The sequence below is a fragment of the Notothenia rossii genome, assembly GCF_949606895.1.
Source record: "Notothenia rossii genome assembly, chromosome: 5".
In the NCBI taxonomy this organism is placed as follows: Eukaryota; Metazoa; Chordata; class Actinopteri; order Perciformes; family Nototheniidae; genus Notothenia; species Notothenia rossii.
The window spans coordinates 5,286,840-5,305,512 of record NC_136903.1 but is presented as its reverse complement, the minus strand read 5'-3'; the positions used below and the strand labels follow the sequence as shown (position 1 = coordinate 5,305,512).

General features: G+C 40.1%; 1 protein-coding gene across 1 annotated transcript in view; it reads right to left on the bottom strand.

The window, feature by feature from the left end:
• cttnbp2 (cortactin binding protein 2) overlaps window positions 1–18,673 on the bottom strand; it is an 89,772-nt gene that overhangs the window by 61,390 nt on the left and 9,709 nt on the right. Inside the window, exon 2 of the mRNA XM_079679801.1 lies at window positions 15,611–15,718. Coding sequence (XP_079535927.1) covers window positions 15,611–15,718 — 108 coding nt within the window. The remainder of the gene's footprint in view (window positions 1–15,610; window positions 15,719–18,673) is intronic.

The following is an 18,673-nucleotide window of genomic DNA, read 5'->3' as shown; positions in this document are numbered from 1 at the left end:
AATCCCATTAAGCAGCAGAGGACCTGCATTCCTTCCATGTTTGATATATTTCTGACACAGAAACACAGAAACATACAGTCAGGTGTCCGCCTTCTCACATTTCCTGTTGATTAAAGAATTAGTGGTGTTTTTCAAGCAATAATGCCAGAAACTCACTGATTCCAGCCTCTCAAACTCTCAGGATCGACTGCTTTTCCCTGTTTTGCATCCCTATACGTCAACATGTTTAGATAAAACAAGCCATTTATCACTGTTCTCTGACCCAGAAACATAAAAACACGCAGTCAGTTGTCATTTCTCTCACATTTCCTGTCAATCAATGAATTAGTGGTGTTTCTGAAGCAAACATATCAACTTACACTGATTCCAGCCTCTCAACTCTCAGGTTTGACTGCTTTTCCCTGTTTTGCATCCATAAAAGTCAACATTTTTGGATAAAACAAGCCATTTATCACTATTTTCTGACCCAGAAACACAGAAATACACAGTCAGTTGTCAGACTTCTCACATTTTCCATTAACCAATCAATAAGCGGTGTTATTGAAGCAAAAATATCCAAGATACACCGAATCCAGCCTCTCAGGTTTGACTGCTTTTCCCTGTTTTGCATCCATAAAAGTCAACATTTGTGGATAAAACAAGCCATTAATCACTATTTTGTGACCCAGAAACATAAAAAGACAGTTGGGTGTCCGACTTTCCAAGAACATCCCACATTTCCTCTGAAAGTAAACGAGGTTGGGGGTCCGATTCCCACCGGAGCCCCCTGTGTTATAGACGTATGCACTTGCAGCACTTAAGATAAAAGCCTCTACCTCTTATATAATTATGTGGAGAATGAGGAGGGAGGCTGAAGAGTGAAATACAGGTCTATATAAAGAGGGGGGGGGTACAGTCAGAGAGGGAGAGGATTACGAGAGGAAGAGTGAGAGGGATGGTTGCTATGACCTACTTCCTGAGAGCACTTCACCAATCGCTTCGTTTCACAGTGAAGATGTTTTAGCATGGACACACGCCATGAAGAGCAAGGACACGTTCACAGAGAGATGCTTAAAACCATATCATTATTGGTGCAGAAACACTGAAACAGAGCAGTTTACATGCAGTCGAGAAGCTACTCAGCTCAAGGTAGTATTAAAGATGGAGTCTTTATTCAGTCGGGCATGTTAATGGTTGGAAATGTCGACCTGTTTCAAACACGTAAAACCTCTAATAAAAACTGATGGATTACATGTGATACATAATGGTAGATTGAGCATGTTAAAATCATCCAGTCTCATAAAGAGTTTTATTGAGGTATCACGTTTGAAAATACCTCCACGCGGAATGATTTAAAGAGGCCCTATTCTGCTTTTTGTGGTTTTCCCTTTCCTGTTGATTACATGTTAGATGCTTTTATCCACTTACATACTCAATGCTGTGGCCAATCCCACAGGAGCAATTTGGGGTGAAGTGTCTCAGGGACACAACGACATGCTGACTGCAGTGGGGTTTGAACCTGTGCTCCCCTGATCCCAACACCAACACACTAATCCACTACGCCACACACACTCCTGTTGTGGGAAATAAAGGATTTTGCGCATGTTAATGGTCTGCAAACGTCCGATTAGACTCCTTTGTTTACTTCTGGAACATAGTGACATCACTATGTACCACTCTGCTAAGTAAAGAAGGGACACACTTGAAGACAAGGAGCTGAACAAAATGGCCGAGCTCAAGTCAATGTAACATAGTGAGATAACTTTGTAACACAGGCTTCTATTGGCTAGCGCTCCAACACATTGTACGTGATAGGCTAAGGGGGCGGGACATCTCTGAGCAGTTGACCAATCACAACAGAGCCGGCCAGCTAACCAATCAGAGCAGACTGGGCTCTGGTTTCAGACTGATATACACCTGAACATCAGCAGGAGAGGACTCTTTAAAGTAGAGACACTACATACTGATATACACCTGAACATCAGCAAGAGAGGACTCTTTAAAGTAGAGACACTACATACTGATATACACCTGAACATCAGCAGGAGAGGACTCTTTAAAGTAGAGACACTACATACTGATATGAAGCTGAAAGTGAATATAATATATATTACTACTCCCAGATCTTTTTACCTTGAAGTAACCGTATACACATTGTGGGTTAAAAATACTTCAGAGGCTGCATTAATGGATGTTTAGACGATGAAATGTGATAAACAAAGCTGAGTTTGAGTAACAGACCCATAAGTCTGAAAGCTTATCAGACACCAAAATACTGATATGAAGTTATCATGGTGAGGATCATCTTCATTTTGTTCTAATGCAATGATCCAAGTTCGATTTCAAACAAGGACATGAAAATAAATAATGTTCAGGAAAAGGAAAACGCTGCAAAGTTAGATTTTGTTGCAAGGAAATATTTCCACTACAGAAAGAACCATGTTGAAAAAAAGGTAATTTGTCTCTATAAATCAATATGGCAGAAAATAAATACATTGCAATGTCAGTTTCTCCAATATCGTGCAGCCCTTAATGACAGATATGTATGAAAGTATTCCTACATTTGAGCCCCTACATATATCAAAACACACACACACACACACACACACGCATATTTCCACTATAGAAAGAACCATGTATTTCAAAAAAGTTAAGTTGTCTCTATAAATCAATATGGCAGAAAATAAATACATTGCAATGTCAGTTTTCCAATATCATGCAGCCCTTACTGAAAGATTCATATGAAAGTATTCCTAAGTTTGAGCCCCTATATATATATTAAAACATGCACAGAAGCATAAACACAAACACACACACACTCAGACATGCTCTTTTAACTGAGAGACAGTCCGCCCCCATGGGAATGGTCCCGTCTCCTGCATTGACAGCACTTCAAATCCCCCCCACAAAAAAAAATAAGAAAGCCTGTCATAAGAAACAGGTTCTCTGGAGACGGCCACAAACGGGTCGTACCACTTTCCCTTAAAGCAGGGGGGGGGGGGGGCTGGTGGTAGGGTGGATTGGGAGTAAGATCGACTGAGTCTTTTTACCCTCATTCCTAAGTGTCATGTCAGTGAAACACGAGCTGGTGTGGGAGGGTCCGAGGTTGGGGGTCTGGTTGCTAGGCACCCGAGCGTTCACAGCTGAATGCTGATTGGCTCGTGTGTGTTTCTGGGAAAAAAAAGGGTTAACCCAAGAAGTGTAGACCTGATTTTGGACTGTGTAGGAGTGAGTAAAAAGAGTACAGACACACAAAGGGGTCGTCTTTCATGCTCAGACTGAATGTGAAATATGTTGCATTGTATTTGCATAATCAGACGTTGCGGATATTGATTTTATTGTGGTTTTTGTGCAATTGTTAGTACAAGTTGTGCCAACACACACACACACACACACTGACGGGGAGCTGGAATAGAAAAATTACTTTTTTATGGTTGAAGGGCTTTCTCGATCCAATTTCATTTCCAATATCTACAGAAAGAAAGGATGGGTCTGATGGGGCTCGTGATAAAACTGCTCTGTATTTTGTTGGGTTTGAATAAAATGAAATGATTATTTCCCCTTGGTTTGAACATATTTTGCACGGCACGATTGCACTTCTCTACCTTGTGGTTCAGGGAGTGTATATCATATATTTTGGATTACTTGAGTGAGGGCAGACAGACAGGGAGAGATCAGAAACTGGCAAGATTTATGGGGACGGGGAGAGACAGTAATGGTGAGTAACGAGCTGCCCTACTGTCTGTTCAAAGACGAGAGAGAGAAACCAAGCCGACAGGGTGCATCGCTGAAGGAGGTTGATTTACGGGAACAGAAAACAGATGAGCTGAGATACAGAAGACAGACATTGCTAAGATAAGATAAGACTTTATTCATCCCGAAGGAAATTGTTGTGCCAGAGTTTTTAGTAAAACGGTACGCTAACAGTGCAGAAAAAAGGGCAATTCAATATCTACGGGAAACATAGACGGTCACATAGTTAATGTAAATATGACCAATATTTAGAAAGAAAAAAACGTAGTGGCAGATACGTAATTGCACGTTATCATAGCACATAAGTGTATAAGTGTGTGTGTGTGTGTGTGTGTGTGTGTGTGTGTGTGTGTGTGTGTGTGTGTGTGTGTGTGTGTGTGTGTGTGTGTGTGTGTGTGTGTGTGTGTGTGTGTGTGTGTGTGTGTGTGTGTGTGTGTGTGTGTGTGTGTGTGTGTGTGTGTGTGTGTGTGCAGGGAGGAGGGAGATCTGGAAAAGCCCAGCAACAGGGCATGCCTTAAATAGCTAGATGGTCGCAGATAACATGACGCTGGAGAAAGCCTGATGGCTCGGGGCATGTGTTGTGTTGTGCTAAGCGTATACGTGCTCAGTGCTGACAGCAGCTTCATGGGCTGCCGTCTGAGTCATATGGCAGATCACATGACACCCCCTCTCCCTCCATTCCCCCCCCTGTCCGCACGAGGCTGGACGATGGTGGGCTGAAACACCGACCGCCCATCTGGATTCCCAAACATCGGGCGTCTGTAGGGACGTTACCCCGATCTACCCTCTGTCAGCGTAACAGGGAAAACCCATTTGGTTTTGGTTTATTCAGGAGTGTGTTTTTTTTACATTTGAGGTATGCAGCTGCTTCTTGAATACAGCCATCAACATGATGTTATTTTTTTTTTCAAAGTCAGCTTCATTGTCAATCTTTCAGTTTGTGTGTACAGACAGAGAGATTGAAATACCGTTTCCCACAATCCCGAATAGAAAGATATATAAAAATATGTATGCAAATATGTACATACCTACATGTACACAATCAAAGACACATTTATACATATGAACACATTAAGACCTAAATAAAAGCACAACAATCAATATATAAAAAAATAACAGTCACTTCAATATCTTTGAGAATTTCACCGTGATGACCCACTAACAGCAAATACAGCGTTGCTAAAATTGCTCGTTAACGCTTAATTAGATCCAACAGGACACCATTCAATTCAAATGTTTCTTATATAGCCCAATATCACAATGTATATGTCACAAGGTCTTAAAAGACTGCACAACATGAGAGACATTAAGGAAGAAGCTAACCCAAACCATCTAACTTCCCAAACATCGGGCGTCTGTAGGGACGTTACCCCGACTACCCTCTGTCAGCGTAACAGAGAAAACCCATTTGTTTTTGGTTTATTCATGAGTGGGTTTTTTTACATTTTAGGTATGCAGCTGCTTCTGTAATGGAGCCACCAACATGACGTTATTTCACCGTGATGACTCACTGAAAGCAAATACAGCGTTGCTTAATTGCTAGTACTCTCACATACTTATGTATATATAATAACTTGCTTTTTTATCTTGTTATTGTTAATTTGTAAATTCAACATGTATATTTTCTACGTTCTTGTTTATTTCTTTTAATTTGTATTGTACAATGCCATGTCTTTTTATGCTGCTGCAAACATGTCCCAAATTGGGATCAATCAAGTCTTATCTTATCTTAGTTAACGCTTAATTAGATCCAACAGGACGCCATTCAATTCAAATCAAATGTTACTTATATAGCCCAATATCGCAATTTATATACAAGCTCTTAAAAGACTGTACAACATGGGAGACATTTCGGAAACAACAACCCTAACCCTAATCGTCAATTTAAGCAGAAGCGCAGAAACACTTTGAGACAAACTACTTTAGTAACTATGATGGTAACTAACCAGCCTCTGAATCATCAAGTTGCAGCACATCATCACTGGAAGACATTAACAATGTGACCGATAGCGCCCAATTTTAAGACCTTGAGAAGTTAACGCACATATTTCTTTTCTTCCGTACTTTGTTCTTCTGTAATGGGAAAGTACTGCATGGAAAACGGTGGGAAAGCTAAATCTTCTTGCTGAATAGCTTCACAGTTCTCGACAGAAGAGACGATGCGTAGAATCACATCACTTGGGAATTAACAACGTAAGAAAAGTAAGAAAAGAACTACCCAGTTTGAGCAAAAACGAACCCTCATGGACTCTTCAGGATGAATCACATTACTAAAGGCACTTAATTACTCAAAGACCAAGTTTGATCATTTTTAAAAGCACATATTTGTTTCTGCTACACTAAAAAATGTAAAGTAGTAAATTAAAAAAGCTAAACTGCTGGCAATTCTCTACGATATGACTTTCACGGAAAAAAAACAACCAATGCAAGATATCACATAATTTATCATGCAAAGGCACGTAGGCAAAATAAAGAAACTAAATACCCAATTTAAGGAAGAGGACTTTCATGTTTAAAACTTCAATATGAGAGAAAAAAAGGCTCTTTTCTGAGCGATAATCACTGCAACACTCGATTACAGCTCGTCTAACTGGCTGGTATCAGAATGACCATTCCCACTGATCTCTGCTTGCCAGTAAAATCATCCAAACAACTCGTTTTCACAAAATCACAGACTGTCCAATCTGGACTTCTCCGTCTGTACGATCCTTCTCTGCCACGGAGACCGAAGCTCACAGAACAAACCGTCCAACTGTCCGGGGTATCTAAAGGCCCGGACACACCAAGCCGATTTTGGCCGTCGATGGGCGTCGACACACCCTGCTCAGATTGGTGTGTCCCGCACTGTTGTGTTTGACTGTCGGCCAAAGGCTGTCGGCAAAAGGAATCACTCTGATTGGCTGTTCAGCTAGAGAATCGGTGCATGAGAAGCGAAACAGAAGTGAGGGACCCAAACAAACTATTAAGAAGGCAAATCTGAGATCTCATTTAACTCCAGCTCTCGACAGGTTGGGGAAAGCCCCATGAGCTTCTTGCTGTAGAGTGAAAATGGAACACGCTATTTGTTGTTTGTTTATATCACGCAGTCTGTCTTCTGGTTGTTGCCTTTTTTAAATGACGAATACTCACTACCGCCACCTGCTGGTAAGGAGAGTTATTGCCACTCACGCATGCGCAGTTTGCACGTCCTTCTTGGCCGTCGGCTGAAGTCTTTCTGGTGTGTTCCAGTGCGACACATGGCCAAGACGCAGAGACATGAGGCGAGGCAACAGTCGGGGGTCCGTCTGTGTCAGTTCGTTGGTGTCAGCTTTGTGTGTCCAGGCCTTTAGACTTTGGTGTGTTTAACTTTTAATACGGATTCATAGAAGACCTGCTGACGCCCTAATCGTTCATCGTAATTCAACTAATTGCAACCAGAATGTAGTGGCATCTTTACCCTGTTACCATCGTGTGAAGAAATGTGTAATGCCAGCCCTAATGGGAGTTCACACCAGCCTCTGCAGCCCTAAGGAGCTTTTAGCATCGTTTAGCTTCCATTAGATCAATGCTTCGGTAGTAGAAAGTAGTTCGATATCAAAGCTCTCAACCCTCTCGTATAGAAACGTCATTATATTAGGCGGCCATTTCAAACAATAGCAGCTCAGACAAAGGAACTAGCACAGGAAAAAGCAAAAGGCCTAAAAAAGGAGTGACTGGTGAAGAAATTGAAACAAAAGCAGATATAAAAATGGTGGAAAGCGAACCAGAATTTAAGGGGACGACCTAAAACAAATACAGATCAAGAAGAACAAATGGGATATCTGGTGGGCTTTTATTCTCAATTAGCTTAAAAACAGGGTGTTTGCAATATTAAAAACGATTAAAAAAAAGAGCTTCAATAACCTTGAGATCTCCTACTTCCATACTCCAAGGCTACAGTACAGTGCCCTGGTATTATAACTATCTCTTTGTTTACATGTGAGGAATTTTAAAATGGCCGTCAGCCAGAAGCTTAATCTTCTTTCTGCCGGGCGTCTTTATCCATTTTGACTCATTTTGGCAGCCATTACTAAAAAAAAGAAATGTTAGATTAGGCTGATGCTTTTATCCGAAGCGACTAACAATTACAGGGACATTCTCCCTGGAGTAACTAAGGGCTAAGTGCCTCACTCAAGGGCACACTAGTGGTGGTGTTCCTGGCGGGATTTGAACTCACAACCTTCAGCCGACCTCACTATCCATTAGACCACCACTACCCCTTAAATATAATATAAATAGTTTTCACCACAATAAACTGCATTTAATTGAGTCCTAATTTACATATTGTGTTCTTGTACTTATCATATTCTATTGACATGTATATAGACTTTTTGCACTTTGTATTTTATTATATATGTTGCATTGTTGGAGGAGCTCAGGTCAGAAGAATGTCCTTGCCATTTCCACTCTGTAGCTTTGTGACATTAAAACCTTTCAATTTGAATAGACTTTTCTCAGCCTATATAAAGCCTACCTTTAAATAGTAACTTGTATATTTTCACTCTAACATTTTATTTCGTGACTTGGTTTATCCATATATGTACTTTGGTCAAAAGGTCTTTCTTTACAGGCAGTTAAAGTATAAAAAAAACAAAGAAAAAAGCCTTCTCGTATTTCTTAAATCCAAAAACATGGGTGTTTTTTCTGGCTTTTTTTTTTTTACATAAATGAAGTCATAAAATAGTTTAAACTGTTTTTAAAAGTAAATAAATATATGTTAGTATATATTTAAGCAATAGCTCACGACAGGCCGTGGTATATGCTCATTATATCAGAGCTAAGGGGCGTGGTTCGGCCCGACGCGAAGCAATTTGCTTTTCAGCCCAACGGTATACTGTTTTTCTCAGACGCGGAGGGATACTGACTTGTTGTGAAAAATAACTTACAATTCTACCCGTGGTATACGCTCAGTATATCACGGCTAAGAACCAATCAGATTGCTTGATTTGACTTGTCCGTTTTATAAAGTTATACATACAATAGTTAAACGTCTCTAAAAGCCATAACAATGAGTAGTATTTTGGCTGAATACCGACCCTATAAGACAAGTTTTTAAAAAAGCATTTTGAAACAGCATATTGGCTAAACTTGAGCAAACCTCAGTAAACGAGGGTCTTTTCATTTCCATTTCTACACGGTAGCTTTTGTGCATTTGACAACAAACCCTTTGAATCATTTGTGAAACGCACCTCACACCTGTGGCTGGAGGACACAAACAGAACAGTTCTTGCTCTGAGGGTCGGGTAAATTAAATGCAAACCTCTGATAAAAAAGCTCTTGGCTCAGAAGAATGGACCACTTGTTTAGCCGCCAGCTACGCTAATCATGTGATCTCACGGTCGTTTGGCTTATCGGACCTCAGCCTCGTTTTCTTTTCCTCCAGGATGAAACCTGATAGGGCGGCTCAGCCAGCTTCAGCCACCCGCTTAATTAATCTGCGGCACCAAAGCCTCTTAATAATACCCAAACGCCACAAAAACAGTCGTTGTAGTCGATGCCAACCTGCCGACGTTTGCTCCAAGCTTTTGGTTTGAGTGGTACGGTTTGGGAATTGGTAGCATGGAGATAAGAGGACCAAAAACTGCCAGAGTTTCCTGTGTCAGTGTGCCAGTGCAAGGTGCTTTGGATAAACGGTCTAATGAAGGCAGGGTCATTTGGGGTTTGATTGCATTTGGACCAAGCTTTGGGAGAGGTTCCCGTATGAAAAATGTAACCGTATTCCCCCCAAAACAATTCTGATTACTGTTATATATAAAAATAAATGGGGTTTACTAGCAGGATTACAATGTTAGTGAAGCACCTTGTGTTCGTTGTAAAAGCATCAGATGTTATTTCTTCTCTGTGAGCTGTACCGTTCTGTAGGATAATACTTTAAGTGTGAATCTATACCTGAATCCTTTTTATGGGATTTTGTTTTACACATGGCCCTAATCGTCTTTTTTTTAAAATTCTCAGAATTTCTTTAAAAACTTTTTTCAAATTCTCACCTTTTTTTTCAAATTCAGATTTTTTTACGAATTTCAATTTTTTTAGACTTCATTCATAATTCTAACTTTTTAACACAAATCTAAATATGTTGAACAAATGAGGACTTTTTATAACAATTCTGACATATTTTTCAAAAGCCTCAAATATTTCTCCAAATTCAGAGTTTTAAAAAAAAATCTGATTTTTCCTTCAAATCTCAGTTTCTTTATTCCAAAAATATAACTTTTTACATAATTCTTACTTTTTTTCCGAGTGGATGAGCTGTTACGTCTCTGTAAGCTGTACTGTAATGTAGGCTAATACTTTAAGTGAGAATCTAAACGCCTGAATCTGCTTTACGGTTCTCACTTTCTCTGCTTCATGGTTCTGTTTTTAATTCAGTAGGTGAACCTATATGTTCATAAAATAGTGTTATTGAGCTTAACTGTGTGTGTTAATCTAAAACGGAGCATTTTCTGTCAGCTCAGATTCTACGTCTGCCCTTTGAAACTGTAGTATGTGCTCACGTGTTTCATTGTTGGCGTTTAGGCTCCTACATTTTGATGTAATCCAAATTAGAGTAGGCTACTGATTACATTTTTTTTTGTAATTGTCTAAAACCATTGTTGTTACACTGAAGTCCCTGCAGCTGGTGGCCAGATGCTGCTTTTCTTCTGGTTGTTTAAAAGCATTTGGATAAAGACCTGGCAGCCGAATGGATGTGGGACTTGGATTTAATCCTTTTTGTCACACTGGGCCGCTTTGTCAGGCGTAATCAGTTTTTTTTTGTTGACCCGCCCTCTATCTTCTTTGCTCTGATTTAAACCGACTTCTTCGCTCTTGATATCTTTCCGAACCCTGTCTCTTTTCTATTTCCCTTCGTCTTCTTCATGCCCTGTTCCTCCCCTGCCCGTCTTTGTCGCTCTTGCATGAGGCTTATCAGCGGGAGAACAAACAAACGCATTGTGTTGTTTTTTTGTGAGAGCAGTCAGAGGCTTATTTCATTGAAACCTGGGCAGGATATCCATCCACAGGGGAGATGGGGGGGCCTGCAGGGATTCTTAATGCCAGCTGAAAACAAGGGTGAAGAGGCAGTGAGGGTGGAACAAAAAAACAATCCAATACCAGGAACACAAAGAGACAGAGACGAGGTGACAATGGGGCACAGACCGTCCTACATATAAAGAAAAGGAGGCAGAAAAAGGACAAACGAAGAGGACAGATGGGCCTGGATGGAAAGAAGAAGAGGGAGGCTTTGATCAAGTGAGGAAGAAGGTAGAGCGATTCAAATGACTGCCACCTCCATGTCAAGGAAAGGCTGGTAGTCTTTCTAAGTGCGTTTCAATATCAACAAGGTCATTGACTGCAAAGCTACACAATAGGCTGAATATCATGAGAACTGAACAAGATGGCCAACAGCAGGATTACACAACACACCAAGGACAGAAGGCTGCTATGCAACCCAAAAGGTCACCGGCTCCATCCCTGCAACAAGTGTACAGTGTTTGACGTGCAACAGAGAAAGATATTGAGACTGTTTTTTGTTTCAGAGAGTCAGCTGAAAGCCCTAAAGAGGCCCTTCGTGCTTTTTGGGGGTTTTCCCATTGCCTGTAGTGTGTTATATAGGTTTCAAATCTAAGGCTAAAATCCCAAATGTTCACACTAACCCTGAAACGCCTCCATTAGACTATTTTATTTATCCGTAGTGTCATCACTATGTAACACTCACGCTCCAACACATTGTACGTGATAGGCTAAGGGGCGGGACATCTCTAAGCTGTTGACCAATCACAACAGAGCCGGCCAGCTAACCAATCAGAGCAGACTGGGCTCTGGTTTCAGACAGAGGGTGAAAAGAGGTGCTGCAGCGTATAGGCAGTATGAGAAGATAAAGAGCTTTTTGAACATTAAAGCATGGAGACATGTAGAGACACTACATACTGATATACACCTGAACATCAGCAGGAGAGGACTCTTTAAAGTAGAGATACTACATACTGATATACACCTGAACATCAACAGGAGAGGACTCTTTAAAGTAGAGACACTACATACTGATATACACCTGAACATCAACAGGAGAGGACTCTTTAAAGTAGAGACACTACACACTGATATACACCTGAACATCAGCAGGAGAGGACTCTTTAAAGTAGAGACACTACATACCGATATACACCTGAACATCAGCAGGAGAGGACTCTTTAAAGTAGAGACACTACATACTGATATACACCTGAACATCAGCAGGAGAGGACTCTTTAAAGTAGAGACACTACATACTGATATACACCTGAACATCAGCAGGAGAGGACTCTTTAAAGTAGAGACACTACATACTGATATACACCTGAACATCAGCAGGAGAGGACTCTTTAAAGTAGAGACACTACATACTGATATACACCTGAACATCAGCAGGAGAGGACTCTTTAAAGTAGAGACACTACATACTGATATACACCTGAACATCAGCAGGAGAGGACTCTTTAAAGTAGAGACACTACATACTGATATACACCTGAACATCAGCAGGAGAGGACTCTTTAAAGTAGAGACACTACATACTGATATACACCTGAACATCAGCAGGAGAGGACTCTTTAAAGTAGAGACACTACATACCGATATACACCTGAACATCAGCAGGAGAGGACTCTTTAAAGTAGAGACACGACATACTGATATACACCTGAACATCAGCAGGAGAGGACTCTTTAAAGTAGAGACACTACATACTGATATACACCTGAACATCAGCAGGAGAGGACTCTTTAAAGTAGAGACACTACATACTGATATACACCTGAACATCAGCAGGAGAGGACTCTTTAAAGTAGAGACACTACATACTGATATACACCTGAACATCAGCAGGAGAGGACTCTTTAAAGTAGAGACACTACATACTGATATACACCTGAACATCAGCAGGAGAGGACTCTTTAAAGTAGAGACACTACATACTGATATACACCTGAACATCAGCAGGAGAGGACTCTTTAAAGATGATAAGGACATGTCTTTGCTTCCCTAGAGTCCCATCCATCACTTTGAATGAGTTGCATACTAAGAGTTATTAAAAAAGCCTGAGCAGACAGACTTAAAGTAGAGCCTGGACAACCTAAGAGGCAAATCCTGACCTATAAACAGAACTGCAGAGAGAGAGAGAGAGAGAAAGATTGAGGGTCGTGCAAATGTTTGTACGGATATAACTTGGCATGTAAGCACAGGCAACCTCGATCCAGAGTGGGTTCTCCGGGTTCTCCGGGACACCACAGAGTCATCATCTGTGCAGCATCAGTATTCAGTAACCACAGATCAATACCTCTCCCATTTAAACTCATCCGACCTTCCTCACTCTGCCATTCATCTGGGGAGTATACGCACATTACAATGGCTTCGAACAGCAAGGAAATACACGTTCAGAGGTTTTATGGCTTCACGGCTTGACAGCTCTAACAGCAGCTCTTGTCTTATATCATATAGTTTAGATGAAGTACACACCACACTGAGAGGAAACTTAGTCTATCCACAGAATGTAAGCTATTAACGTTATCTATCTATGGATTCAAAATAACCATGCAGCTCCAAAGTCGCAATATGGACGGTGCGATATCCAAAAGGCAGGGTGCGCAGTGTATGTTTTAGGATGCATTTGTGTCAAACATACCATTCTCTGAATTAAGTATTGTGGTCCTGGCCTACACATTGTCTTCTAAAGACTCAAGATAAGGTACAGAGCCTCCGAGAAAAACAGAACATTTAAGAAATGAGAACAATACGAGTAATTAGATCACGATTACAAAATAAGTCAAAGCTATTTCCAAGTCATGTTGCCCTATTTCAAACACTGGCCGCTGTTATGAGGTCTGCTTTGATTTCTTATTTCTCCAACAAGTTTGATGTGAAAATTACTGATAAGTGTAAAAATAAGTCAAATAAGAATCAAGAAATTGAATGATCAGGAGTTTGAATTTGAGCAAATAACCATGATTGATGAAATGAATCTAGAAACAAGTAAATACTTTTTTTGGGGGCTAAAACAAAAGGCTGTTCTTTCCAAGTTCAGTATATCTCTTAATATCAATTAATATTACTTGGTAAGTTTTTGTTGATTGTGGAGAAAATGGCCAATGTGTGGACATTTCATCAATGTGTTCTGCTTTGGTCGGGAACAAAGGACATCCAATTGTCTGCAAATTACTTTTTTAAACCACAAGACAAATCAAATCAAACATTTAGAAACAAAACCCAAAAAACACACAAAATCAAACTGAATGCATCCGTCGCTTATCTATCTGTTTTACCAGACAATCTTCAGACAGACAGACTTCTGCAAATACTTGATGAACTGACTAACCATCCTCTAATCCAGTGGTTCTCAACTGGTCAGGCCTCGGGACCCACTTTTTCCTTAGTCAATAGATCACAACCCGAAATTTTGAACCACTCAAATCTATTCAACAAAAAATCCTGCAGTAATATATACTCTTTGCAGCACAATACTAATTAAAGTGAAGTAGAGTGCTTATATCCCTTCACAGAACAAAAGAATGCTTTTAAATAAGGTTTAATGAGATGCTGGAATCAAAGCTGAACTGTATAACATAAAAAGGCACACGTGATGAAAACCTAACCCCAGCAGGGGGTCTGGGGGGATTCTCCCCCAGGAGATTTTTTGAAATACTAATATATAAACTACCCATTCTGGTACACTCTGAGAAGAAAATAAATAGATGTATTACGACATATTAATAATATTTTATTATTAAGAATAGTTCTACCGCAAAGTTATTCTCCGTGGGGACTTGGAGTCTACAATCTTGATTCTGATTGGCCAGAAGACTCGAAGAAAACATCAGCAAAGATGTTTTATTGAGAAGATGATCACTACGTGACAGAAGTTTTCAAAACCGTTTATGGTCTCCAGTACTTTCAGTCCAACGCCTACTGCATGCACAGCGTTAGAAAATCGGGCCTTCAAAATAAAAGTTTGACTTTTTGCCCCCCACCCAAAAAAAAAAAAAGGAATTTTTTTTTTTCACTCACACTTCTGCGACCCACTCGAAACGGGTACGCGACCCACTTTTGGGTTGCGACCCACCAGTTGAGAACCACTGCTCTAATCCACTACATATAGTTTACCTATTTCAGCCAAATTCTTGCAAAAATACATAAAAAAGCAAACCGAATGCACCCGTCGCTTATCTATCTGTTTTACCAGACGATCTTCGGACAGACAGACTTCTGCAAATAGCGGATGGACTCTAATCCACTACATACATACATAGTTTACCACTGTTTCCTTGTATTTCAGCCAAAACTTCCACTACATACTGTATGTCAATATAAAACAACAATGTCACCTTTAAATCAAGCGGCACCTTCCTAATTGGTTGTCAATAGTCTCTAGGGACCAACAGGAGCCAGAACCAGTGACTTCCACCATCTGTTTGGTTCTGATACTTCAGCAGGTGGTGCTTGTTTGGACACTAGGGTTTGATCACGCTGTCCTTTTCTGGCAGGAGGAGCCAACCAGTCGCTCAGCCAGCTCCCGTCCAACAGACACAATTAGAGACACTGCTTATCAGCGGGTAATTACAAAGCAAAGACAGAAACAGTGGGGCAGAGTCTCTCATCGTGATCACACAAGTGTTCTGCACATTTCTGGGGGAAAAGCCACTGATAATAACACACTCATTTAGCAGGCATTGGTGACCATTCATCACTCATTGAACAACTCAATTCTGGGTCATTATTACAGCTCATCGGCTCATCTCAAAGGCGGTTTGCTCCGAGCTGTTTGATTTAACCCAGACAATGGTTAAGATAGCAGAGGCTTAGCTAATGAATACAGGAGTGTGTGTTCTTGTGTGTTTTCCGGACTCACCCTCAGGGCCTCGATGACCAGGTCGCGGGCCTCCAGCTCTCCCTCCATGATGCTCAGCAGGGTGAGCAGCTCGGGCTTGCTCAGGTTATCCATGTTGAACTCACATTTCTGCAACACAGGCCGAAAAAAAAAAATGTCAGATTTGTATAATACATTTAACAGTTCATTGTCAAAGTAGGGATTGGTGTTGGACCCTTGATTCTTCTTTAATACCCATCAAAAAAGCTGCTTTTTTTATTATTCGTTGACCAGATTTTAGAATCAGAACCAACTTTATTGGCAAATTATGATTGCGCTACAAGGAAACTGACACTGCTCTAAATGTACACAGACAAACAGAAAAGAAAGGACAACATAGCTGAACAAATTATAGTAGTGTATAAGATTATTATGTATTGTATGTAAAAAATAGCGATCTTTGTTAATATTGTATTATGTCTGAAAATGTACTTTTAAATGAAGTATTTTTGCACACTTGTACTTCAACTTTATTAGGTGTTATATCTAAATAATGTTTCCACCACTGTAGTTTGGGCACGTTAACAAATAGCATATTAGCTAAACGTTTCTCCATCAATCCACAAAGCCAACTGTACAGGTCATCATTATCACAGTGGACAACTAGGATAGCACATGTGTCTGACTTGTAGAGAACCATTAAATGCAAAACCACTGCTACGAGTAAAACATCTGAGAAAAACAATACTGAGAGTGCTGATATCAAAAGAACAACACCAACATGCTAACATGACACAGTATGGCACCATTAGCATGTTAGCATTTCTCTCAAACTATAGCTCAGATTAAAGAAATGTTTCGATGTGGAGTTATCCGAGCATGATCACATGTTTAGCTGTTTTTGGTTTTACATGGAAAGTCAGCAGATCATCCTCTGGCGAATGTCAACCAAAAATCGTTTTTTTTTGTTTGAAGCTAGGTTCCCTTTGGGCCAAAGTGTTGGTCAGTCAAATGAACTCTGAAATGTCATCGACATATTTACCAAGAAGGAGCCCAACAGCCAAGACACAAACTAAAAAATAAACCTTTATAGAAGCCACCTTTTTATTTGTCACACCGTTTATAGATTTGTTTTCTCTCCACGGTCATCTGTATATTTTTCTTACTCAGTAATGCTGGTTTATTTCTATTTCTATTTTGAGATGTTTATATTTTACAGGGTATATGCAGGAATCCTGAAGTCACATGTATTACATTTTAAGACCTTTTTTAAGACGCTTTCCATACATTTTAAGAGCTCATCGCCACCTGGAGTTCTAACCGGTTACCTTGGCGACACACTCACATTTACTATATACAGTATTGATTGTCCTTCCTCCTGATCTTCCAACCATTTGGACGCAAACTTGCATTTCCCCATAACGATGTTGCTAAGCAACCGGCGTAAACGGACCTTCGCGCGCTATCAAGCAGTGAGCGTGCGATGTCCTGTTCAGATGACGTCAAATCCAACGGGATGCCATAAATAAACTACACAGAATCACACTACACACCTACGCAATGATTACATTCAAGCAGACTGTAGAATACAACCTCTTTGGACAATTTATATACTTATTGAAAACAAGCTACAAAATGTAACACCTTGGAAAATGCCGTTTAATACTTTTTAATAGCCTTCATTTTCGCTAAATTAATTGATCAACTTTTAATACTTTTTAAGACCCCGCGGACACCCTGATGTAGAATTATTTATTTCCACTCTTTTAATGTGTTATTATGTGCAATGCCTTGTTTTGTTTTATGCTGCTGCAACAAAAACAATTCACAAATTGGGATTAATAAAGTACATCTTATTTTACTTTGAAAATGCCTCAAAGTCTTAAGGGTCTGATTTCAAAGATTTGACCCTTTGTAATTTGGTTATTCTTCATCATGAGAAAGCACGACCAAAGAACTCATTGCACCAACTTTGTGTAGAAAGAAGTTGCTCACATGACAAATGCTCCACTTACTTCCCGTCTCCACCTGGTCTCATTAGGTGCAGCCCTCAAATTAGGCTCAATGTCCCGTCCTACCTCAAAGCTATTAAGGTGTAATTACATTTAGATAAGGTCATTAGGCAGCTATGTGGTCAGGAGAGGCCGCAGGGATAAGGGGTGCAGATGACTGTAATTTGGAGTGACTAGAAACACTTTATTCTTCCCCCTGATGTCATTAAAAGTGTTTTCCCGTCTACTTAGGAAGGAAAACAGCTGTGTGTTGCCTCTGTCTAGAGGTTTAAAGGACGTAGGAATGTTTAAAGTGAAGTCAAACGTATCTCCAACTATTTTATTTCCTCTCACGGTGAATCCCATTTTCTCTGCAGTCACAATTACAGAGTTTATAGAAGCAGGCCTTTCTTTAAATAAAGTTTTTTTTATTATTTTTCTTTAATGGTTTGTTCCCATTTGAAAACAATTGGTCCCGTTTCCTTTCTACTTTCGCCAAATTAAACTTGTTCAGGGTAAAACTACTCCATTACAAGTACTTGCTCCATCATTGAGACATGTTTTACTTGCTTTTATGGCTGTGTGTCGAATAGGGTGTGACCATTTTTAGTTTACGTGTTGTTAAATCGGACAAATAGAATTAGAGACTGGTTAAAAAAACAGTTTGGACTGAAATTAGGTCCAAGAAATGTCAGAGAAGTGTGACATTCAAGACGAAATGTTTGTCGAGACATCGTGATATTTGGTGCAGTACAGTTAGTCCTGTTCACCTTCGACCCCTCAGAGTGAGACAGCTTTTAAAGACAGCTTTTTATATAGTTCAGATTCCAAAGCAAAGCGTCAAATTGTTGTGTCGAGGGACCTTGAAAGGGACTCATTCAAAGCAAAACCTCAGTGAGGAAAATGAGAGCAATTCTTGGTTGAAGAGTCCAAAAACAGTGATGTAACTTCAAATAAAAAAAAACAGAAACCGATGACAGAGGACTATGCAGTTACCGTTTTGGAAGCCGTTTCAGTCATATGCTGAGAAAGCTACTTCCAGCTGTATCTTCAATATCTGGAAGCTTTTCAGCAGGCTATGTGTTCACTAAAACCTTAATAAAACAAAGACTGG